Here is a 25435-nt window from a genome sequence, read left to right on the forward strand (position 1 = left end):
GCCCTTCCGCTCCACCCAGGGACCGTTTTTCAAAAACGTCACGTCCGGGTATAAAGCCTCGTCACGCACCAAGCCACGTCGGCCAGGGAAGGTAGCTGTGCCGCTCTAGCTCTCTTACATCTCTATAATACTCAACGGCCAGAGATAGCTAAGAATAGGAAAATGAAAAGTCGTCTTCCTTTCCGTGTCAGGGCAATAAAAAATAGAACAGAATAGAATAGAATGGAATAGAATAGAATAGAATAGAATAGAATAGAATAGAATAGAATAGAATAGAATAGGTGTTAGAATGAAGAATAGAATAATAGCATAGAATGGAAATGAATGAAATGGAATGGAACAGAATAGAATAGATATTGGAATATAGAATAGAAATGAATAGAATAGGTATTGGAATATAGAATAGAATAGAATATGGAAAGAATAGAATAGAATAGAATAGAATATGGAAAGAATAGAATAGAAAATAGAATAGAATAGGTGTTAGAATGAAGAATAGAATAATAGCATAGAATGGAAATGAATGAAATGGAATGGAACAGAACAGAATAGATATTGGAATATAGAATAGAAATGAATAGAATAGGTATTGGAATATAGAATAGAATAATAGAATAGAATAGAATGGAATGGAATGGAATGGAACAGAACAAAATAGAATAGAAATGAATAGAATAGAGTAGAATAGAATAGAATAGAATAGAATAGAATAGAATAGAATAGAATAGAATAGAATAGAATAGAATATTGGAATATAGGATAGGATAGGATACTGGAATATAGAATAATAGAATAGATATTGGAATATAGAATATAATAATAGAATAGAATCGATATTGGAATATAGAATAGAATTAGAATAGAATTAGAATATAATTGATACTGGAATATGAAATATAATAATAGAATAGAATAGAATTGGAATAAAATAGAATAGATACTGGAATATAGAATAGAATAATAGAATAGATATTGGAATATTGAATAGAATTGAATGGTATAGAAGGAAACAGAACAAATTTCCCAAATCAGCACCAGGAGTACCAGGCTTCTGACTCTGCCTACTTCCCCATATCTTAAAGAAATTCTTCTTGTGCCATATCCATCATCAGACATTGGCGATCATGTTGGCGATCTTATTTCTATCAACAGCCACACGAAATAGCTGCTGAGTTTTGCCCAAACCAGTCCCTTAGATTTTGAAGAAAATCTTAAAAAGAAATGCAAGTGTTAAAATGAATTTCAATTTCGTTGACTTGGCTTGTCAGATGGTTGCAAACGGAGATCACATGTCCCCGGGACATTGCATGCAACCGTTGTAAGTCCATGCCAGTTGCCAAGGGTCTTAATTTTGATCACGTGACGGTCGTAAGTGTGAAAAATGGTGCCGAGTCATTTTTTTCCAGTGGCGTTGTAACTTCAAACGGTTACTAAGTGAACTGTTGTAAGTTGAGGATTACCTGTACATAACTCAGCGGACCCAGGTTAAGCATGTTGTGGGAATGCAACCTGTTTGTTAGTAGTTTCATTGTGTTTCATCAATAGCGTTTGCTACTGCTAATATTTTAAAGCATATTGCAGATGGTACTCAGCCGGCAGGAATAGTTAACACCCTAGAAGATAGGCTCAAGGTGGATCTTGACAGACTAGAACACTGGGTCCTCTCTAACACAAAATGGAATTCAATGTAGAGAAAAGTAAAGTCCTACACTTAGGCAAGGAAAACCCAAAGGACACATACAGACTGGGTGAAACCAGGCTCAATAGCAGGAACTGGGAGGGGGATCTTGGAGTCTTAGTGGACAACCAGCTAAATAGGAGCCAGCCGTGTGCAGCAGCAGCCAAAAAAGATAATGCAACCCTAAGTGGCATAAACAGAGGGATACAATCGAGATCAAATGAGGTACTAATACCACTCTGTAAAACCTTAGTAAGGCCACACCTAGAGTACTGCATCCAGTTATGTTCACCACATTATAAAAAAGATGTTGAGACTTAGAAAAAGTATATAGAAGAGCAACCAGGATGATGAGAGGACTAAAACATATGAAGAACGGTTGCAGGAACTGAGCCTGGCTAGTCTAGGGAAGAGAAGGACCAGGGGAGACAGGATAGCAGTCTTCCAACAGCTGCCACAGAGGAGTGGGTCAAGCTATTTTCCAAAGAAAGAAGAAGGAAGGAAGGAAAGGAAGGAAGGAAGGAAGGAAGGAAGGAAGGAAGGAAGGAAGGAAGGAAGGAAGGAAGGAAGAAGGAAGGAAAAAAGAAAGACATTTGAGCAAACCATGGATGGACAGAAGACGTGTAGTTTAAGGAAAGGATGGGGTGACATAGCAGTCTTCAAATATTTGAGGGGCTGCCACGAAGAAGAGATGTAAAAAAGATGTTGACTAGAAAAAGTGCCGAGAAGAGCAACCAGGATGATTAGCAGACTGGAGGCTAAACCATGCGATGAACAGTTGCAGGAACTGGGCTTGGCTAGTCTAGGGAAGAGAAGGACCAGGGGAGACAGGAGAGCAGCCTTCCAACAGCTGCCACGGGGGGATTGTCAAGCTATTTTTCCAAAGCACAAGAAAGAAAGAAATGAAAGAGAAAGAAAAAAGAAAGAAAGAAAAAGAAGGAAGGAAGGAAAAAAGAAAGACATTTGAGCAAACCATGGATGGACAGAAGATGTGAAGTTTAAGGAAAAGAAGGGTAGGGGTGACATAGCAGTCTTCCAATATTTGAGGGGCTGCCCCAAAGAAGAGATGTAAAAAAAGATGTTGAGACTCTAGAAAGAGTGCAGAGAAGAGCAACAAAGATGATTAGGGTACTGGAGACTAAAACATACGATGAACGGTTGCAGGAACTGGGCTTGGCTAGTCTAGTGAAGAGAAGAAAAGGACCAGGGGAGAATAGAATAGAATCGAGAATAGAAAATAGAATAAAATAGAATAGAATAGAATAAATATTGCAATGAAGAATAGAATAAAAATTAGAATAGAGTAGAGTAGAATAAAATAGAATAGAATAGAACAGAATAGAATAGATATTGGAATGAAGAATAGAGTAGAATAGAAATTAGAATAGAGTAGATAAATATTGGAATGAAGAATAAAGTAGAGTAGCGTAGCGTAGCATAGCATAGCATAGCATAGCATAGCATAGCATAGCATAGCATAGCATAGCATAGCATAGAATTCTTTATTGGCCAAGGGTGATTGGACACACAAGGAATTTGTCTTGGTGCAAATGCTCCCAGTGTCCATAAAAGAAAAGATACATTCATCAAGAATCATCAGGTACAACACTTAATAATAGTCATAGGGTACAATAAAGCACCTCCAAGGCCAGACAAGGAATAATGAATGGAAACTGATCAAGGAGAGATTCAACCTGGAAACGAGAAATTTTCTGACAGAACAATCAACCCATGGAACAGAAGTTGCCTTCAGAAGTTGTGGGAGCTTCATCACTGGAAACTTTCAAGAAGAGACTGGACTGCCATTGGTCAGAAATGGTGTAGGGTCTCCTGCTTGGGTGGGGGGTTGGACTAGATGACCTATAAGGTCCCTTCCAACTCTGTTATTCTGTTAGGATCCAACTGGCTAGTCTAGGGAAGAGAAGGACCAGGGGAGACAGGATAGCATCTTCCAATATTTGAGGGGCTGCCCCAGAGAGGAGGAGGAAGGGGGTCAAGCTATTTTCCAAGGCACCCGAAGGCCAAACAAGGAATAATGGATGGAAACTGAACAAGGGGAGATTCAACCTGAAAATAAGGAGAAACTTTCTGACAGGGAGAACAATCAACCCATGAAATAGAAGTTGCCTTCAGAAGTTGTGGGAGCTTCATCCCTGGAGGCTTTCAAGAAGAGACTGGACTGACCTCTGTCAGAAATGGTGTGGGGTCTCCTGCTTGGGCAGGGGGTTGGACTAGATGACCTAGAAGGTCCCTTCCAACTCTGTTATTCGATATTCAGTGGAACAGAAGTTGCCCTCGGAAGTTGTGGGAGCTTCATCCCTGGAGGCTATCAAAAAGGGACTGGACTGCCATTGGTCAGAAATGGTACGGGTCTCCTGCTTGGGTGGGGGGGTTTGGACTAAATGACCAACAAGATCCCTTTGAACTCTGTTAATCTTTTAATCTGTTATTTGTTATGTTATGCTGGTATGTAGCTTGTTCTGAAATTCGAGTTCTCGAACCGTTAAGTAGCAGACCCCAAAAAACCAAGCGATTTTTAGTGGCTCTCAGAGGAAAAAGAAAGCAAACCCACACAAAAGCCGAATTTCTTAACCCCGCCAAACGAAATATTATAAAAGATCCCCCTGTTCGCAGCCAGGGAAAAAAAAGAAAAACGAAACCTTAGTTAAAATTCAGCATGGCAAATTTGGCCGGCCTTTTGCTCAAATGTCACGAAGTTGGCAGGGAGCATCTTACTCACAAACAAGCCACCTTGATAACTGGATAGGTACGATCAGATATGAAATTTAAAAAAGGAAAAAAAAAGAAAGAACCGTTACTATTTTGTTTTCAGTTCTTCAGAAACCTCAAATGGAAAAAAAATATATTGCTAGTTCCTGCCTGGGTTTGATTCTGATTTAAAAAAAAAAGCAAATTCTAGAATCAACTTCAGATCAACATCCACATTGCAGAGTTTAAACATTCTGTCTGTTTATCGTCTTTTAAAAGAATTCCCACAATATGTTTAACAAAGCAATTCGTTTAGTGACCGCTTGGAGGTACGACGTCACTGAAAAAAAGCGACTCAGGACTGGGTTTTTTCCCCCACAATTACAACCGTTGCAGCCTCCCCCACCATCACACGATCCAAATTCAGACGCTTGGCCAGTGACTCGTACTTATGACGGTCGCAGAGTCATCCCGGGGATCATGAGATCCCCTTATTGCGACCTTCGGACCAGCCCAGGTCCACGGGGAAGCCGGATTCACTTAACAACCAGGTTATTCATTTAACAACTGCAGGGATTCGCTTAACGACGGTGAGAAAGGTTGAAAAGGCGGCGAACAAATTTCTCCCCTGAACAACATCAATGTTGGGCTCAGTTGTGGTCGTAAGTTGAGGACTACCTCTTATAAAATCCTAAAACTACTTATTGTGGACTTTGCTGGTAAGGGGTACAGGTAGTCCTCACTTAGCGACCGGTCGCTTAATGATTGTTTGAAGTTACAACAAGCTTCAGTTACAAACTACCTTTTTCTAAAGTTCCCTCCCAAAACGAACACACACAGACACAGACACAACCCTATGGTCACAACATTTTGGGCCCGTGGCAACCAGCTCGCTTTTATCTCCATGATCGTGAGGTCACAGGGATGCTGCAATGGTCATAAGTGTGAAAAACAGTCCTAACTCACTTTTTTTCAGTTCCATTGTAACGTTGCTAAAGGAACTGTTGTAAGTCGAGGACCACCTGTACTAACACTTCATTGTCATCTTAGTGCTATCCCTCTCTGTTGATGCAGCCCAGCCTGCATTAACTTGTCTGTGTGAGCTGAAAAGATACTGTGGAAATTCTTGGAAACTTTCCTTCCTTCCTTCCTTCCTTCCTTCCTTCCTTCCTTCCTTCCTTCCTTCCTTCCTTCCTTCCTTCTCTGTTTTCTTCCATCTTTCTTTCCCTCCTTCCTCCTTTCTTTCCTACCTTCCTTCCTTTTTTCTTTCTCTGTTTTCCTTCTTTCCCACTTTTTCTGTCCTTCCTTCCATCCTTCCTTCCTTCCCTCTCTTTCTGTGTCTCTGTTTTCCTTCCTTCCTTGCTTCCTTCCTTCCCTCCTTCCTTTCTTTCCTACCTTTCTACATTTTCTGTCTGTTTCCTTCCCTCCTTCCTTCCTTCCTTTCCTACCTTCCTTCCTTTTACTTTCTCTGTTTTCCTTTTTCCCTCCTTCCTTCTCTCCTTCCTTCCTACCTTCCTCCCCTCTCTTTCTGTGTCTCTGTTTTCTTCCATCTTTCTTTCCCTCCTTCCTCCTTTCTTTCCTACCTTCCTTCCTTTTTTCTTTCTCTGTTTTCCTTCTTTCCCGCTTTTTTCTGTCCTTCCTTCCATCCTTCCTTCCTTCCCTCTCTTTCTGTGTCTCTGTTTTCCTTCCTTCCTTGCTTCCTTCCTTCCCTCCTTCCTTTCTTTCCTACCTTTCTACATTTTCTGTCTGTTTCCTTTCCTCCTTCCTTTCTTCCCTCCTTCCTTCTTTCCTACCTTCCTTCCTTTTTTCTTTCTCTGTTTTCCTTTTTCCCTCCTTCCTTCTCTCCTTCCTTCCTACCTACCTTCCCTCTCTTTCTGTGTCTCTGTTTTCCTTCCTTCCTTCCTTCCTTCCTTCCTTCCTTCCTTCCTTCCTTCCTTCCTTCCTTCCTTCCTTCCTTCCTTCTTCCCTCCTTCCTTTCTTTCCTACCTTTCTACATTCTCTGTCTCTGTTTCCTTCCCTCCTTCCTTTCTTCCCTCCTTCCTTCCTTCTTTCCTACCTTCCTTCCTTTTCTCTTTCTCTGTTTTCCTTTTTCCCTCCTTCCTTCTTCCTTCTCTCCTTCCTACCTTCCTTCCCTCTCTTTCTCTGTCTCTGTTTTCCTTCCTTCCTTCTGGGCGTGGGGGGTTGGACTAGATGACCTACAAGATCCCTTCCAACTCTGTTAATCTAATCTAATCCTCCCTCCTTGTCTGCCTCCCTCTTTCTTTTCTTCTTTCCTTCTTTCTTTCTTTCCTTTCCCTTCCTTCCTTCCTTCCTTCTTTTCTTCCTTCTTTCCTTCCTTCCTTCTCTTTCCTTCCTTCTCCTTCCTTCCCTCCCACCCTTAGGCCTTCCATCCCATCAAGGCCCACAAGAACCCAACGGCCCCCCGGGTGGTGCCACCCTTGTGCTTTCGATGCCGCCAATCCTGGCACGACCTGCGAGGCGAGGTGGCTTCCTGTGTCTCTCGATATAGCAATGCCATCGCTGCGCTTCGCAAGCCACCTGTGGGCTGCTGATGTGGGAGGCCGAGCCTCGACTCTCTCATCTTCTCTCGTGTCACTTCCTTTGCTCACAGCCTGGCAGAGATTCGGTGCAAGGCATCGAAGGCGAGAGAGGAAGGCAGGCGGAGGTTGCAGGTTCACACACACACACACACACACCCGGCTCGGTCAATTCTTGGGGGTACAGCCGGGGGGACCAGAAGGCGAAATCCCATCCTCCTGATGTGGCAGGTCTCCCCACAGTTTACTGATGCTCTTCCCTCCATCCGGCTGAAACTCGGTGGAGGAAGCTTTAGAAAATCCCTCCACAAGTGCCCAACTTTTGGGGGTGACCATGGAGAACGTGTTTCATGTCCTTTGGGGGTTTCTTTTCTTCCCGTCGGCGCTGCTGGACAAACCCTTCGGTACGTACCCAGCGTGTTCCTTGCGAGTAACGGGTCTCAATGGAAGAAAAGAACTTTTTCTTTTCCCCAATAATTTTTTTTTTTTTTTTACATTTCTCCTTGTTCCAAGAAGCATATCATTGGGTGAACAGTGTGGCTCCGGAGTGCCTTACATTTTAAAACAAAGATGACAATATTCTTTTTTTTAAAAAAAATAATAATAATTTGTATTAAACAATTTTTCTTATATACAACATCATTTCCAGCTTTCGTGATGGTATACATATTTTAACATAAATCTTAACTATCTACACAGTGGTCTATATTGCTTAATCTATCTTTGTCCACTGTAACTTTAACCTTATTATCTTATTATTTTCTCTATTCAACTCTTATATCTATTATTTAGCCAATCATACAGTACATTACACGTCAAATAATAATCCGTTTTCTCTCTTTCCTTTATCTCCATGGTCAACTTATCCATCTTGGCACGCTAGTATTTTTCTTACGACATTTTCCTCTTTACTATCATTTTTACAGTTCTGTGCATAAGTTATTCTTGCTGCTGTTAATGAATGTAGTATTAAATACTCTGTTTTCTTATATCTTCCTGTTATGATATCTAATAGAAAGAGTCTCCATTCTTAATTCAATTTGCTGTTTAATTATTTCTTCTATCCATTTTTTTGTCCTTATCCAATATTTTCTTGCTACAGGGCATGTCCATCACACATGGTATTATGACAATATTCTTCATGTTTAACACAATTGACAATATTTTAAAATTTGGTATGAATATGCTTATTTTGTTAAATTATCGTTCTTGATTCATCAATATTTCAGTACGTTATTTTTGCATCAATCTCTATATTCTTAACGTTCACCCCTTTTGCTACAATCATATTAATAATCATATTTGCAGGGTTTAACATACTCTATGATTCTGATAACAATTCTCAAATTTATGTTGGGTTATAATTTTCCATCATTTATCCCCTTTTAATTTTTAATTATGCCACTGCTGCATTTAAAAAATATCCACATTTTAATGCAAATAAAATAGTATTCGTCATATTTATGTTTAACAAATTATGTGATACTAACAATGATACAGTTATTTTTGTTAAGTTGTAATCTTTCGTTATTGTCTTATGCAATATTTCAATATGTTATTCTTATGGCAATCAAATTCCACAGAAAAGAACTTTAAAACACTGGTGGAAAGCCTGAGGTAAAGATCATTCAAAATGGTGTAGGGTTTCCTTGTCTGGCCAGGGAAGGGTTGGACTAGAAGACCTCCAAAGTCCCCTCCAGCTCTTATTCTGATGACTATCAATCGCTTTGTCTACTGTTTGTCTTAGGGAGGCTTTCAAGAAGAGATTGGACTGCCATTTGTCAGAAATGGCGTAGGGTCTCCTGCTTGGGTGGGGGTTGGACTAGATGACCTATAAGGTCCCTTCCAACTCTGATTATCTGTAAAAACCTTCCTTCCTGAATCATGGGACTGCAAGGGACCTTGGAGGTCTTCTAGTCGAGCCCCCTGCTCAGCCAAGAGACCCTACACCATTCCTGAAAGTGGCTATCCAGTCTCTTCTTAAAAGCTTAAAAGCTTCCAGAACTGGTAGCATGAGGAGTAAATGTAGAATGGTGGTCCTACTTACAAATACAAACAAGATACACACAGAACAGGAAAGCATGGGGCATTAATGAAGAGTTAACAATTCTGGATAAGCTTCAGATAGACTCTAGCTGCTAGAGACTGATGATAAATTAATAAAAGTACTGTATAGATATCTATTAATTAAAATACAAACTTGAAGAAGAGCATGTAAAAGAAACAATGGTGGCCTGGGGGGAAAAATTGGTTCTAATATTGAATTGGCTAAAGGGAAAAAGCTTTGGACTACCAATAGGAAATTAACATTGGCCACAGCATAAAAGGAAAACCTTTATAAGATGTTTTACAGGTAGCACCTTCCACCAGCAAGGCTTTCTAAAATGTTTAAAAATATATCTCCAAATTGTTGGAAGCGCAAAGATGTATCAGGCACATATTTTCACATGTGGTGGACTTGCAATGCTGCAAAAAAGTATTGGAGACTGATCCAGACACGGGTGGAACAAATGGTTGGGCGCGTGTATTCCATTTAAGCCGGAATATTTCCTCCTAGGAATAATACCAGAAGGATATAGGAAGGATTTAATCTATCTAATAGTACAGGTGTTGATGGTGGCTAGAATAATATATACGCAATATTGGAAGAAGGAAAGCATACCGCCAGAAAACAGAGATAATAAGGAAAATTATGGCCTGTGCAGAATCAGATAGATTAACTCTAGAATTAAAAAAAAAAGGGGCAATCTGAGTATTATGAAACGTGGAATAATTTTTATCAGTGGTTGCATAGAAGAAGGCAAGGTCGGAACGTAAGTAGCTATGGTGAACAGAATAATTAGCAAATAATGTATCAAACAAAATTATTGTAAATGGTGAAGTAACATTTATATATGCATAACAATTGTAATGCCAGAACGGCTGCACCGTCTTGTATTTATATGAATAATAATAATAATAATAATAATAATAATAATAATAATAATCTGCTCGCATAATCCGCCGATACATCACACAGTCCTAAACACTTGGTAAGTGTTCGACTAGTGATTTGTCATACGAAACCCAACACGGTTATCTCGTCTGCTGTGTATACTGTCATTTTTGTGTACAACAACAACAACAACAACAACAACACTAATAATAATAATAAACAATCACCTTATTTGGAGCAGCTTATATCCTCCGACGCTACCTGAACAGTTCCTAGGTCCTTGGTTAGGACTCGAGCTGTTGAGCTACCAACCAGCCCCAAAGGCTGTGAATCTCACTAAAAGATATAATGATAATAATGATAATAATTATAATAATGATAATAATAGCCTCCACTGTTGCACCCACAACTTCTGGTGGCAAGCTGTTCCACTGGTTAATTGTCCTCCCTGTTGGAGAAATATTGAAAGGGTAGAAAGTTTTTTTTCTCTATTTTCAGTGGCTTGCAGATGAAACAGAAAAAAAAAATTGTTCATTCAATTTACACGCACCAAAAAATTGTGCAGCCCTGCCTTTTGGGGAAATTTGCTCTGTAAAATCTTTGGCTGGAAAGAACAGTAGCCTAAGAATCTGGCAGATGAACAGGTGAGTCCTTGACTCACAACCACAATTCAAGCCCCAAATTTCTGCCGCCAAAGGCAAGATGGTTCTGAAGTGAGTTTTCGTCGTATTTACAACCTTTCCTGCCACAGTCGTTAAGGGAACCACTGCAGTTGTGAAGTTAGCGCGACAGTCATGGAGTGAATCCGGTTTTTCCCGTGGAGTTCACTTGTCCCTATAGAGAGAGCGGTGAGGACAGTCGAGAAGATTATTTATTTATTTATTTATTTATTTGATTTGCCAATTGTTTACAAGATAATAAGTATAAGTGTATACATAGTTGTGAATACATGAAATGGGTACATATATGAAAAATAAAAGAATAAGAGAAACAATAGGACAGGGACGGTAGGCACGTTGGTGCGCTTATGCACGCCCCTACAGACCTCTTAGGAAAGGGGTGAGGTCAATAGTAGACAGTCTAAGGTTAAAGTTTTTGGGGTTTGGGGAAGAAACTACAGAGTCGGGTAGAGTATTCCAGACATTGACCACTCTGTTGCTGAAGTCGTATTTCCTGCAATCAAGTTTGGTGCGGTTAACTTTGAGTTTGTATCTATTGTGTGCTCTTGTGTTGTTATGGTTGAAGCTGAAGTATTCATTGACGGTAGGACATTGCAATGTATGATTTTATATACCATGCTTAAGTCAGACCGAAGCGGCGTAATTCAAGGTTTTCTTATAGGACGTTCGCTTCCCATTATTCAGGGTGCTGCTTACGAGCACTGTGTGCTTAGACCTCCAAACATTGTTAGAGACCCCACACCCCCCCTTCACAGTCTGTTTCCATTGCTCCCCTGTGGAAGGAGGTTTCGAAGTTACTTCTAGCAGGGCTACAAGATTCTTGGACAGCTTTGTTACCTTTGGCAAACTCATAAGATTCGTTTCTCTTGCTGTGTACATGTATACATCTGAACTGGACTCTGTATTTATTTATTTATTCTGTTATATTATGTAGTGTATATTGGAGGGGTAGACCCTTTGAGAGCTGGAGGCAACAAAATTTCACTTTAATGTGTGCCGATTTGTGTACATTCAAAGTGACAATAAAGTTATTTTTCTCTTAGGTCTTATTTTCGGGGAAATACGCAAAATATGTCCATCCTAGGGATGATCTTAACTGGGGCTTATTTTTGGGGGGTAGGGCTTATATTATGAGCATCCTGAAAAACCATGCTAGGCCAGGGCTTATTTTCTGGTTAGGTCTTATTTTTGGGGAAACACGGTAATTCTATGACAAACAATACAATCTAATTCGAATGTATAAATGTACATGGCGAGTAAAACAAATCTTACGAGTTTGGTGCCATTGTAACTTCGAACTGTTGTAAGTCAAGGACTGCCTGCGTGAAGCCTTAAAAGTTAAAACTGCCATGGATGGGTCTGCTAATTCCATTGTGTGACGGATGTTTCTTCTCCTCCTTTCTTTTCTTCCCCCCCAGTACGTTTTCATCCACCCCAGTTAAACTTAACAGAGGGAGAGACGGCTAAGTTTACTTGTTCCATCTCCAACCCTGATTTCGGAAAACATCTGAACTGGTACAAACAGGGCCATGACCGTCAGCCGATCAAATTGGACGGCAGCAACCGGAAGTACAGCTTTTCCAAAGGAGACAAGTGCATGATGGAAATCCGACAGGTGGAGAAGAATGACAGCGGGACTTACTACTGTTGGGTGAACCCCTTTCACCCAGAAGGGACCATCTTGGAGAGCAACCGAGGCAACCTCACTGTCACAGGTGCGAATGGCATGTTTTGAGTTGCTGGGGTGGGTTTTAGCAGCCAAATGACCAATTGTACAGATTACGGCTAGTCCCCGAATTATGACTACGATGAAACGCAACATTTCCGTTGGTAAACAAGGCGGCTATGAAGTCAGTTTTCTCCCATTTGATCACAGTTAAAACGGGACACGCTGGTTAAGTGAATCACTGCAGTTGTTAAGTTCATAACACAATAACAGAGTTAGAAAGGACCTTAGAGGTCTTCTAGTCCAACCCCCTGCTCAATGTTGTGGTTCGCCGGCAACAGGTGGGGACGGCTGAGGTCTCGGAGAGCAAGGACTTGGATGAGGGGCCTGTGTGGGATGCAGGGATGGGGCCAGGACCCTCAGGGAGTGGAGTGCTGCCTTCGGAGATTGTGGAGGCTGGCAGCAGTGAGAAAGAAGGCCCCGAGGAGCCTGTGCCAAGTGTGCGTGCACGCAGGGCTGTTCGAAGGAAAGAGCAGCTGCAGCAGCATGGGAGACTCAGGAGTAAGGCTGCAAGATAATGGCCTCTCCCTTAAGGGATAAAGGCTAGCTGAGAAACCGGAGTTCTTTGCAGGAAGCAAAGAAGCTTTTGCACTCAAGCCTTGTAGATGTTCGGGATATCTTGGTTGGTGTTTGGAGACTCTTTGTGTTTGAACTATTTCTTGGCGACTTTATCTCATGTTCTTGGCAGCCTTGCACCACCTTGGCAAGGCTCGTCCTTATTAGAGACAATGAGTTTGAAACAGCCTTTTAACTGGGAAGGAACTGAATTAGTAAAGAATCATTAAGAGGTTTTGCTGTTACCTCCATTTGGTGTTTGTTTCCTTGGAACCAGGTTTTTGGGTCAGAATACTCAGGAGACCTTACACCTGTGATGGCGAACCTATGGCACGTGTGCCAGAGGGGGCACTCAGAGCCCTCTCAGTGGGCACGTGCACCATCGCCAGCTGCTGTTCTGGTTTCTGGTGCAGGTGTGCTGGCCAGCTGGTCTTTGCGGGTATTGGAGTACCGGGGAAAAGACCCGGAAAGTCGGCCATTTCCAGGCCATTTTGGCATGAAAAACTGCCTGTAAATGGCCTGAAAATAGCTCAAAAACAGCCAGAAAATGATCAAAAAACAGGCTGTTTCCCAGGATGTTTTTCAGGCCATTTTCTAGGCCATTTCCCAGGCCATTTCAGACCATTTTTGCATGAAAAAGGGCCTGAAAAACGACCTGATAACAGGCAAAAATCAAGCCATTTTCCAGGCCATTTCTGGGTCATTTTTTGCGCCAAAACCGACCCCAAAAAAACAGCCTGAAAATGGCCCTGAAAACACCACAAAAACGTCAAAAAACCAGGCATTCACGCCTTGGCCAGCTGGTCTTTGGTTTTCCGGTGCTCTGGCATGCACCCATGCACGGGCATTCCAGTTTGGGCCCTCAGTGCCGAAAAGGTTCTCCATCACTGCCTTGCACCATTTCAGACAAATGGTTGCGCAGCCTCTTCTTAAAAGCTTCCAGTGAAGGAGCTCCTGCAACTTCTGAAGGCAACTCGAGTTCCCCTGAGGTTGAAGTGGGAGGGATGCTCTGTGTTCAACCTGGGTTGAAACCTGGGTGTCAGGTTTCCAAGGGATGAAATCCATTTTGAAAGAAAAGAGCAAAGCCCGTCTTCCAAAAAAACCATTTCTTTTATTTAGGAAAGCATCCAATGGGCCAAGTCTGTTGTCATTCTGGATCTGACACAACCCGGAATTACCCCACATAATATTGGAAGTTAGAAACAGCCCCCCCCCAAAAGTCACATACCCCCAATAGAAGTCAATCAAGGTTTGCCTGGTGTCATCAATCTCCATCTCCAGGTCTCAGCAGGGTCAGCTTTCGTTCCCACGGGAAGAAGAATCGCCTAGCCAAAACAACTCTCTCTTATCTCCACCTTGCGAATGGGGCAAGCCCGAAATCCTCTCCCCCTCCTCCCATAGCCAGCAAAGAGAAAGAAAGAAAAGGAATATATGCCAAGGCTAAATGAAATGGCTACACCTATGTCAGTTTCGGGCTTGACACTGGCCATGGTGGATCTCCAGAGATCAAGAAGGAAGCTCCGTAGGTTGGCTGTCAACCACGGACAGGGTGGATCCCAGTTTAGTAGTTCTCCAACTTTCACGTTCTACCTTCTTCGTCCTGGCTCCCACCACACGGCTGAAAGAAGCAAACCCAGAACGTCCTTTCCGAAGGAGGACACTCGTCTCTTGACAAGCATTTCAGGATTCGTCTTGAATTTAAGGCCAGAAGTCTTGAGTTCCACCTGAACTATCTCTGGGACTTGCTTACGGACCGTGACTGGACAGGGAGAGAACCACCGGTTCAGATGGAAGAGTCCAGTGGTGGGCTTCCAAAGTTTTAGCAATTGGTTCTCTGCCTGGTTGCAGGGTGGGTGTGGCTACAGTGGGCGTGGCCACGTAGACCTCCTGCACTATGATGGGGGGGAGGGGCATTTTTGTCCTGTGAAAACAGCCTCTCTGAGCTCAGGAGGCCGAAAATGGGCCAGAAACAGTCCGGTTTTTCACCCGCCCTGGACCCTGTAGGCTTTCTTCGAGCTTCTGGAAGGGTGAAAATGGGCCAGTTTTTCACCCTCCCTGGGCTCCAGAGGCTCTCCTCAAACTTCCGGAGGGTGAAAGCGGCCTCCCTGGGCTCCGAAGGCTCTCTGGAAGTCAGAAATGGGCCCGTTTCCGATCTTCCAGAGCCTCCACGAGGTCTGTTGTTCATGTTCCCCAAGCCTCTGTGTGGGCCCTCGCTTACCTGCACCCAAAACAGGCCGCGTGGGGGCTCCTGGGAGGGGTGAGGCGGGCAGGGCCAGCCAGAGGTGGGGTTTGCCGGTTTGCCGAACCAGCCATAAAAACAGCCATAAAATTAGCTACCGGTTCTTTTGAACCGAGGAGAACCGGTAGAAGCCCAGCCCCGAAGGTGGGAATATGTAGAACCATGGCAATCACCAATGAGTAGAACAGCGGCCTTCCACCTTCAGAACTTTAAGAAGTCTGGACTTCAACTCCCAGAATTCCCTAGCTACTGAAGAATTGTGGGAGTTGAAGTCCCACCCATCTGAAAGTCCTCAAAGTTGAGAAACGTGGGAGCAGGATTTAAGTCACGAGAAACACTACTTTCACATTTTTTTGTGTATCACTTTCCCATTAAAGGTGTCCCTAAGTCAATGTTTCTGAACTTTAACCACTTTAAGATGGGTGGACAACTCCCAGAATTCCCTAGCCACTGGGGAATTCTGGGAGTTGAAGTCCACCCATCTTAAAATTATCAAATGTTAGGATTCTGGCAGTCACCCCATTTAAATCATGAGTCTTGAACCAAACTTCTAAAACTTCAAAAAAGGATTTATTGGGAATTAACATGTCCGGCACTACCTGGGTGCAGCCGACTCTGAGACACATAATTCCTTGTCACCCTTGACTCTGGTTTCCCCACAACCCCTGGGTGTATTGTGATTCATATTCTCCAATGGGACGCATCCATAGCCAAGAGTCATGCTCTCCAGTTAGAATTTTGCTCACGGCAGAAACTTCAGTCACCTAGTTACTATCTTTGAAAACATTTATGGAATGCACTTTCGATTTCCAAGCTGCTGCACTGCTCTTTCTAACCCCTTTCCCCCACTCCCTTTCTGTTGGCAACCCCAAAAAGACCATAGAAATACTGTATGAGTTGACATTAAGATTGTGAAACCCTGGAGCAGATCTAAGGCAGGAGAAACACCAAATTCACCTTTTCTGTACCATTTTCCCATTAAAGGTGTCCATTTACATCAGTCTTTCTCAGCAACTTTAAGATGGGTGGAGGTCAACTCCCAGAGTTCCCTAACCACTGGGGAATTCTGGGAGTTGAAGTCCACCCATCTTAAAGCTCCCGAGGTTGAGAGACACCGATCCAAGGAGAATCAACCCTCCTAGAAGAGATGGGTGGGCTACATATTGTGTAACCCAGGGGTGCCTCCAATACACTTGGATTCGTTCTGGATGAGCTGAAGTTGTAGAAGGAAGAATCCAGAAGTAATCTTGATCTTCTCGTCTCCAGAAAAAGCCGTCGCAACTCAACCTCCAGACGAGATCACTCCGGTCAAGGAACAGGACGATGGTGACCGAAAAGACGCCAAGAGTTCTTTCTCTGATTTGCGAGGAAGTGGGTTGTTTATCCTGCTCGTTGTGTTATATTTCTCGTTGTGGATCATCAGAAGGAGAAGACAAAGTAAGTTGCCATTTGTCCTAAACAGCATACAATTTGCAGTTTTTTTTAAAAAAAAAACTCCCCTTTTTTTAAAAAAAATTATATTTTAAAAACATCTCTTTTGGTGAACAATGTGGTTCCAGATTTTTGACATTGCAATACAAGCATGAACTTAGTTACATATTCACCTTTCATATTCTCAGATATTCTTATATTCATCACACTTATTTTATCCATTTCCAATTCGTAGCATAGCTTGCTTCCTTTTTCTTTAAATATTCTCATGTCTTATTTTACAGTGTTATCTAAAATGCTGATTTCATTTCTATGTTCGTTATACTCATATACTTTTATCTGTCACGTTTGCAATTTTATCACATACTATTATTTCATTCATTATTCAATAAATTTCATCTTAATTCTAATAATTCAAAAATATTCCCCTTTAATTATCAATTTGAGTATGCCACCGCTTTGCCCTATTCATCCCTCAGTTTACTCCCCTTTAATTCATAATAAAAATTAACCATAATATAACCACTTTTTTGATTATCACATTCTAAATTCATAACAATAGTCTCCTAACTACTACATATCACATATGTATTGTACGTTTTCTTAAGTTTTGTGTGGTATTTATATGTATGGTATTCAGCTTTGTTCGGGTATTTTCCACGTCATTATAGTTGTGCTTTTAAAGTTGTAGCAATGTTTTGGCAGAATCTCATCTGCCATCATCAGGCTTTGTATTGTGTTGCGTCTGTGAGTCAGACTTTCACAGCCGTTTCTGTTTTAAATTTGGGGCAGCCTATTGCTGTGCCAGAATGGTTTTTTTCTTCATCCTGATTGGTTGGGAGTCTTGGTTTGTGTTTATTGGTCTTGGAGTTTGCTGTGTTCTGCTTGATTGGTGTTTCTAATATCTTCTGTCTGTTTTGTGGCTTTTTTTGTGTCTTGATTGGCTGGCAACATTGTGTTTCCTGTATTGGAGGCTTTTAGTACAGCTTGGCTCCGAGTAAATGGACGGCTATCATTTGTTAGGATGCTAGGTTTCATCTGGGTACCTGGTTGGGGTGTGTTTGAGCTGGAGGTATCAGGGGGGATCTGTTTGTGCCCAGGTGTTTGCCTGGCTTGTGGTGTGGATATTTTTTTTTTTGAGTGTGCAGGCTTCCAGATAATTGACAGCCTGGTGGAATCATCTCTTCTATTCATGCTTTGCTACAACTTTAAAAGCACAACTTTAATGACGTGGGAAAATACCCGAACAAAGCTGAATACCACACACACACACACACACACACACACACACACACACACACACAGTCAGATTCCGCATGATATTTTTTCGTCAATTACATTCTAGATTATTTATTATTTCAAAAATATTAATCTATTCAAATAATTATAGAAACTGATATTGGTCTGCAAAAAACTCCACATTGGCGACAGGAATGGCATCCGGCCAGTAAACACCCAGCTCCATTCAGCTGCATAGGCTCCACCCCACAAGGGATTATGGGGTCATTAAAAGGAGATGATGATTGAAATATTGAAATCTCCTAAATATTATAGTTAATGTACCCACTAAAAAAAAATATATGGAAACCAAGGTGTATTCTCAGAATTTGCAAGATTCAAAGATACTGATGAACATATTATGAAAAGGGGAAAATTCTGTTGCCACAGGACCTGGAACGAGTTCTAATTCTCATTTTTCTTGCAGAGCAAAAGGAAGAGAAGCACGGAAATGCTCCTTTGGTAAGCTCCTTTTTGCTTCTGAAAATGGGGTCCCAGCAGCACCATAAGAATGAGAATAGAGCTGGAAGGGACCTTAGAGGTCTTCTAGCCCAACCCCCTGCTCAAGCAGGAGAACCTATGCCTGTGAGGGTGAACCTATGGCAGGCGTGCCACAGGTGGCACGCAGAGTCATTTGTGCCGGCACATGAACCACAGCCAAACTTAACCTCACTGCTCATGCATGTGCTTCCCAGCTGATTTTTGGCCCATTTGAGGCCTTTTTCGGCCTCCCAGAGGCTTCAGGGAAGCCTCTGCAGCCTTTGCAGGCCAAAAAACAGGCTCATTTTGTCACTTCCTGTATTTCCGGAAATACCAGAAGTGACGAAACGGGCCGATTTTTCAGCCTCCAAAGGCTGCAGAGGCTTCCCCCAAGCTTCCTTCGAGCCTCTGGGAGGCCGGAAAAGGCCCCAAATGGGCCGAAAACCAGCTGTTTCTTGTCTGGTGTATGGGTAGTCTTATAACCCTTTAGAGACCTTTTGAACTTACAACGGCACTGGGGAAAAAAGTGACTTAGGACCGCTTTTCACACTTACAACGGTTACAGCTTCCCCACAGATCAAAATTCAGGCACTTGGCAACGGACTCGTAATTATGACGGTTACAGAGTCCTGGGATCACATGATCCCCTTTCGCGACCTTCCGCCAAGCAAAGTTCAACCGGGAAGCTGGATTCGCTTAACAACCGTGTTACTCCCTTAACAACAGCAGTGATTCCCTTAACGGTGGTGTCGAGAAAGGTCGTGAAATGGCGTCATTCGAATACGACCTGTATTTCCAATTGTGGCCATAAAGTCGAGGGCTACCTGTACTTTAAGGAAACTTTAAAGAAATGTGTTTATTTAAACAAACAAACAAACAAATAAATAAACACACATGTAAATTCATAAATACATTTCAATACATGTATTAAGTTAAATGGCCATAAATGTGTCCAACGGGGGACTCGAATCTCCCAACCCAAATTCAGTTTTTACTTAGAAATAAAATAAAACTTGGTTTGAATAGAATAGAATAGAAAATAGAATAGAATAGAAAACAGAATAGAATAGAATAGAATAGAATATAGAATAGAATGGAATAGAACAGAATAGAGAAAATGAATAGAATAGAATAGAATAGAATAGAATAGAATAGAATAGAATAGAATAGAATAGAATAGAATTCTTTATTGGCCAAGTATGATTGGACACACAAGGAATTTGCCTTGGTGCAAATGCTCTCGGTGTACATAAAAGATACATTCGTCGAGAGTCAAGAATCATCAGGTCCAACACTTAATGATAATCATCGGATACAATAAGCAATCAAATCATACTAGGAGACAGTCAGTATGAATCGTAAGGATACGAGCGACAAAGTTACAGTCATACAGACACAAGTGGGAGGGGGAAGGGCGATAAGGAGTGATGAGATGATTAATAGTGATAGTAGTGCAGACTTAGTCAATAGTTGGACAGTGTTGAGGGAATTATTTGTTTAGCAGAGGGATGGCGTTGCGGAAAAACTCCCCTTGTGTCTAGTTGTTCTGGTGTGCAGGGCTCTATAGCGTCGATTTGAGGGAAGGAGTTGAAACAGTTTATGTCCGGGATGTGAGGGGTGTGTAGATATTTTCACAGCCCTCTTTTTGACTCGTGCAGTATACAGGTCCTTGATAGAAGGCAGGTAGGTAGTAATTGTTTTTTCTGCAGTTCTAATTACTCTCTGGAGTCTGTGTCTGTCCTGTTGGGTTGCAGAGCCAAACCAGACAGTTATAGAAGTGCAGAAACTCTCTTTAAAAAAAAAATTAGACATGCAGGCTTTGTTAAAACCTATTTTTTTATTTTTTGTTTGGCTTGAACCGAAGGAAGAAGTCGTAGAGCCTGCGGCCGTAACGGTTTTCACGGTCGATTACGAAATGCTGGCATTCCCTGGAGGACCAAAGGGGAAACCAGCAGCCTCTCCAAAACCCACCCAGCGGGAACCGACGGAATACGCTACCATCGTCTTCCTCCCGAAGACGCCGGATGATGCAGAGGCCTCCTGTGATGACCTGGGGCGTGGCACAAAGGCAACAAAGTCAGACAATCAGTAGGAGTCCCTTTATTAGCTCCAACTTTGCCCCCAGTGTCCAGGTTATCTTCTGGCTGGAGAAAAACTCTCCCAGGAACAGCCTTGGGCTGCAGAGACTCAAGTCCAAAACATGGTCAACACAAACTGTAACTATAAGTCCAATCAAGCCAAACTGAAGTAGTTAGTTTGGCAAGGTAAGGAGCAAGAATTCCAGATGTGAAGGCACAGCAGTAATTCAACACGGTTTGGAGGACACCAGGAATGCAGATAACCAAAGTCAACACAAGATAAACTCATGTTTTGTTCCCAGCAAACACTGTTCTCAGCATGCATCTCTTATAAACTCTCTTCCCGGGTGTGGAAGGGAATCAGGGCCCTTTCCTCCCCTATAAGTCACACAACCCATGTTGCTCCCTTCTCCGTTCCTCCCTGCGTGCGCTTAGGATGAAGAGGGGGTGGGCCTGGATCTTCCTCTGAACTCCCCCTCCCTTGTCCTACCCCTCCCTTGTTCTACCTCTTTCCTGCTCTGCCCAGCTGGACTTTGCCCTTCACCAGTTTCCTCCACAGCCAATGGAGCCACGTTCCTGCTCCCTGTCAGCTGTTCATCTTCCTCCTCGGATTCAGACTCTGACAGGGGCATAACATCCAAACAGACACCTCGCCCGGTCTGTGTGCAGCAACAACAGCCTTGACCTGGCCAGTGCCTCCTTTGTGGTTTTCCGGAGGGCACATCTGTGCAGGGCTTCACCCCGAAGGGGACTGCTGGGTGAGGAGGAGGCGAGAGCACTGAGTCATTCGGGGGAAACCAGACATGCCTAATAACCCCGCATTGGACGGAAAACCACATCCTGTGAACGACAAACTTTTGCGAATCAGAGGAGCGAAGGTGGCTGACTGGAGTCAGGGGTGTTCTGACCCAGGCTTCCCAAGATCACGAAGGCGACTCCTTGTCCCGATAAAACCTCTTTTATTTAGGTTAAAAAGTGACTTCCCCTCCAGCAAAGTCTCAGCAAACAGTCTTTCATGAGATTGCACAACTACAGACCTTGATCAGTCTGGGAGAGTTGCCAGGCCGATAGCTTCCAAACGCCATGCTGTAGCAGCAATGACTTGGCAAGAAGTCAGGGTCAGATCTTGACACTAATTAAATGAACTCATTGTCTCCTGCAAACCCCACTCCCCTTTCGCTCCCCTTTATTCCCTATATGGGAAGGGCCATTCACTGTCCACCTGAGTCTTTACTCCCGAGTTGACCCTTGTCCCTTAAATGTTCTCTTCTCCTGGCAGCTCTGTGCATGTGCACACTGGGAACAGGCTCCAGCTGTTCTTCTTCCCCACTGATCTCCGACTCCGAAGGCAGCTGATAACTGTCGGACGGCCCTGGCCCCATCTCTGCCTCCAACGCAGAGCCCCCATCAGAGCCTTCCCCAGACTCCAGGACTGGCCCAGGTTCCTCCCCAACCTCCTCACTGTCCGAGTCTGCTGCCAGCTCCACTGGCCGCTGGTGGGCCACAACAAGCGGGAGGCGCTCTGCGCTGGCACAGAGACACTCTCTCCCCACAGGGCTGAAAAGAGATGGAGGGTTTGCAAAGCAGATGGGGCGTCCTGGACGTAAGACTGCAACCGAGCCTGACGTTTCTGTGGCTGAGTGAATTTTGCCCCCCTTTTACGACTCTTCCTGCCATCGTTGTTAAGCAAATTCCTGCAGTTGTTAAATGAGGAATATGGTTTGTTAAGTGAATATGGGCTTCCTCGTTGTCTTGGCTTGGTAGGTCGCAAAAAGGGATGCTGATACCGTCGTAAATAGGAGTCAGTGGCCGAGCATCTGAATTTTGAGCATGTGACCTTGGGAAGGCTGCAATGGTGGCATGTGTGAAAAACAGCCGTAAGTCATTTTTTTCAGAGCTGTTGTAACTTTGAACGGTCACTAAATGAGAACTAACTGTTCTATCAAGCAAAGTGCTGTAGTCCCTCCTTATCTTTCCAGAAATAAAAATAGAAAACCAAAAACAGAGAGCTGGTTTGGTCTACTATCTAAGGTACCAGGTTAGAAAGCAGGAGATGGGGAGTTCTAGTCCCGCCTGAGGCATGAAAGGCAGTTGGGTGACTTTGGGCCAATCACCAGGAGTCAGTAAGTTCTAGTCCCGCCTGAGGCATGAAAGCCAAGCTGGGTGACTTTGGGCCAATCACCAGGAGACGGGGAGTTCTAGTTCCGCCTGAGGCATGAAAGGCAACTGGGTGACTTTGGGCCAATCACCAGGAGACGGGGAGTTCTAGTCCCGCCTTAGGCATGAAAGCCAACTGTGTGACTATGGGCCAATCATCAGGAGACGGTGAGTTCTAGTCCCACCTTAGGCATGAAAGCCAACTGGGTGACTTTGGGCCAATCACCAGGAGACGGGGAGTTCTAGTCCCACCCTTAGGCATGAAAGCCAACTGGGTAACTTTGGGCCAATCACCAGGAGACGGGAGTTCTAGTTCCGCCTGAGGCAAGAAAGCCAGCTGGGTGACTTTGGGCCAATCACCAGGAGACGGTGAGTTCTAGTCCCGCCTTAGGCACGAAAGCCTGCTGGGTGACTTTGGGCCAATCACCAGGAGACGGGGAGTTCTAGTCCCACCTTAGGCATGAAAGACAGCTGGGTGACTTTGGGCCAATCACCAGGAGACGGGGAGTTCTAGTTCCACCTTAGGCATGAAAGCCAACTGTGTGACTATGGGCCAATCATCAGGAGACGGTGAGTTCTAGTCCCACCTTAGGCATGAAAGACAGCTGGGTGACTTTGGGCCAATCACCAGGAGACGGGGAGTTCTAGTTCCACCTTAGGCATGAAAGCCAACTGTGTGACTATGGGCCAATCATCAGGAGACGGTGAGTTCTAGTCCCGCCTTAGGCATGAAAGCCGGCTGGGTGACTTTGGGCCAATCACCAGGAGACGGTGAGTTCTAGTCCCGCCTTAGGCATGAAAGCCGGCTGGGTGACTTTGGGCCAATCACCAGGAGACGGGGAGTTCTAGTCCCGCCTTAGGCATGAAAGCCAGCTGGGTGACTTTGGGCCAATCACCAGGAGACAGGGAGTTCTAGTCCCGCCTTAGGCATGAAAGCCAACTGGGTGACTTTGGGCCAATCACCAGGAGACGGGAGTTCTAGTCCCGCCTTAGGCATGAAAGCCAACTGGGTGACTTTGGGCCAATCACCAGGAGACGGTGAGTTCTAGTCCCGCCTTAGGCATGAAAGCCAACTGGGTGACTTTGGGCCAATCACCAGGAGACGTGGAGTTCTAGTTCCGCCTTAGGCATGAAAGCCAACTCGGTGACTTTGGGCCAATCACCAGGAGACGGGAGTTCTAGTCCCGCCTTAGGCATGAAAGCCAACTGGGTGACTTTGGGCCAATCACCAGGAGACAGGGAGTTCTAGTCCCGCCTTAGGCATGAAAGCCAGCTGGGTGACTTTGGGCCAATCACCAGGAGACGGGAGTTCTAGTCCCGCCTTAGGCATGAAAGCCAACTGGGTGACTTTGGGCCAATCACCGGGAGACGGGGAGTTCTAGTCCCGCCTTAGGCATGAAAGCCAACTGGGTGACTTTGGGCCAATCACCAGGAGACAGGGAGTTCTAGTCCCGCCTTAGGCATGAAAGCCAGCTGGGTGACTTTGGGCCAATCACCAGGAGACGGGGAGTTCTAGTCCCGCCTTAGGCATGAAAGCCAACTCGGTGACTTTGGGCCAATCACCGGGTGACGGGGAGTTCTAGTCCCAGCCATGGACATGAATACTGCTAGGTGACTCTCTCTCAATCCAACCCTCCTCACAGGGTTGTTGTTATGGGGAAAATAGAAGACGGAAGGTTGGATACGTTCACAGCCTTTATTCTAAAAACGAAGAAAGGCTGGGTACAAAACAAAACAAACAAAGAATACAACAACGCAAACTCCAAGAAAGTTCAGACGCCAACTGTAACGTTCTGGTGCTGTTTTTCCAGCGCTGGGTGAGAATCCTGATGGGCTGGGTGGAAAATTCAGTTCGCCTGGCCCTCCACCGCCTTTCAGCCTCTATCAACCCCTTCAGAGGTTTCTGTGTAAAACCATCGTGGGCAGTTTGGTGATTTTTCTTTTTTCTTTTTAATCTCTCTTTGGGGCTGATCAAACTGATATTGTGACGGAAAGCGCTGGCTGAGAGGAAGGCAGTGACTGTTGGGCAACCACACGTGGGCAGATGAAACATCTGGTTCCCTACCACCACCAACGGCCCTCCGTTGACTGCCGGAACCGGCCCAAAATAATGGGCAGTTAGAGGACTGGAGGCTAAAAGATAGAAAGAACGGTTGCAGGAATTGGGCATGTCTAATGAAAAGAAGGACTAGGAGTGACATGACAGCAGTCTTCCCATATCTCAGGGGCTGCCCCCAAAGAAGAGGCAGTCAAGCTGTTCTCCAAAGCCCCTGAAGGCAAGACATGAAGCAACGGGTGGAAACTGATCAAGGAGAGAAGCAACCTGGAATTAAGGAGAAACTTCCAAACAGTTTTCTGACAGTTAGAACGATTGATCGGTGGAACCCCTTGCCTCCAGAAGTTGTAAATGCTCCAACACTGGAAGTTTTTAAGAAGAGATTGGATAACCATTTGTCTGAAGTGGTGTAGGGTTTCCTGCCTAGGCAGGGGGTTGGACTAGAAGACCTCCAAGGTCCCTTCCAACTCTGTTATTCTACTGGATTCTATTATGTTCTGTTCTAAGTTCTATTCTTGTCATGCCCCTGTTGGAGTCTGACCGAGGGAGAGATGGAACAGCTGACAGGGAGTGGCTCCGGTGGTTGTGGAGAAAACTGGGGAAGGAGAAAGGCCGGCTGGGCAGAGCAGGGAAGAGGTAGAACAAGGGAGAGGAAATTCAGAGGAAGACCCAGGCCCATCCCCTCTTCATCCTAGGGCATGCAGGGAGGAGTGGATAATGGAGAAACGTGAGTGGCGTGGTCTACAGGGGAGGAAAGGGCCCTGATCCCCTTCATGGGCTGCAGCTGGGAGGACTGGTTAAAAGGACAAACTGGGCATGGCAAATGTGCTGGAAGCAAAGCGTGTATTATTCTTGTCGGAACTTATCTATGTTTTGGCTTCCTCCCAACTGTGGTG

At 44.1% G+C, this 25435-nt stretch overlaps 1 protein-coding gene across 1 annotated transcript; it reads left to right on the forward strand.

Moving 5' to 3' along the window:
- The first annotated feature begins 6940 nt into the window (after nucleotides 1–6940).
- On the forward strand, nucleotides 6941–20827 carry PDCD1 (programmed cell death 1). Its single transcript, XM_087965612.1, has 5 exons — nucleotides 6941–7328; nucleotides 11958–12254; nucleotides 16326–16496; nucleotides 18196–18230; nucleotides 20113–20827. The coding sequence occupies exons 1-5, from the start codon at nucleotides 7259–7261 to the stop codon at nucleotides 20338–20340; spliced, it is 801 nt and encodes a 266-aa protein (XP_087821738.1). The 5' UTR covers nucleotides 6941–7258; the 3' UTR covers nucleotides 20341–20827.
- The last annotated feature ends 4608 nt before the right edge of the window (nucleotides 20828–25435 follow it).

This window comes from Notechis scutatus, chromosome 4 (genome assembly GCF_049901735.1).
Source record: "Notechis scutatus isolate UNSWTSFEM ecotype Mainland chromosome 4, rNotScu1.2, whole genome shotgun sequence".
NCBI lineage: Eukaryota > Metazoa > Chordata > Lepidosauria > Squamata > Elapidae > Notechis > Notechis scutatus.

What these genes read in the sequence shown, in the direction of transcription:
- PDCD1 (XM_087965612.1), top strand. Translation starts at nt 7,259, where the DNA reads ATGGAGAACGTGTTTCATGTCCTTTGGGGGTTTCTTTTCTTCCCGTCG. An exon ending in AGGCAACCTCACTGTCACAG is followed by an intron (nt 12,255 to 16,325) that starts GTGCGAATGGCA and finishes TCTCGTCTCCAG; the next exon opens with AAAAAGCCGTCGCAACTCAA. An exon ending in CATCAGAAGGAGAAGACAAA is followed by an intron (nt 16,497 to 18,195) that starts GTAAGTTGCCAT and finishes TTTTTCTTGCAG; the next exon opens with AGCAAAAGGAAGAGAAGCAC.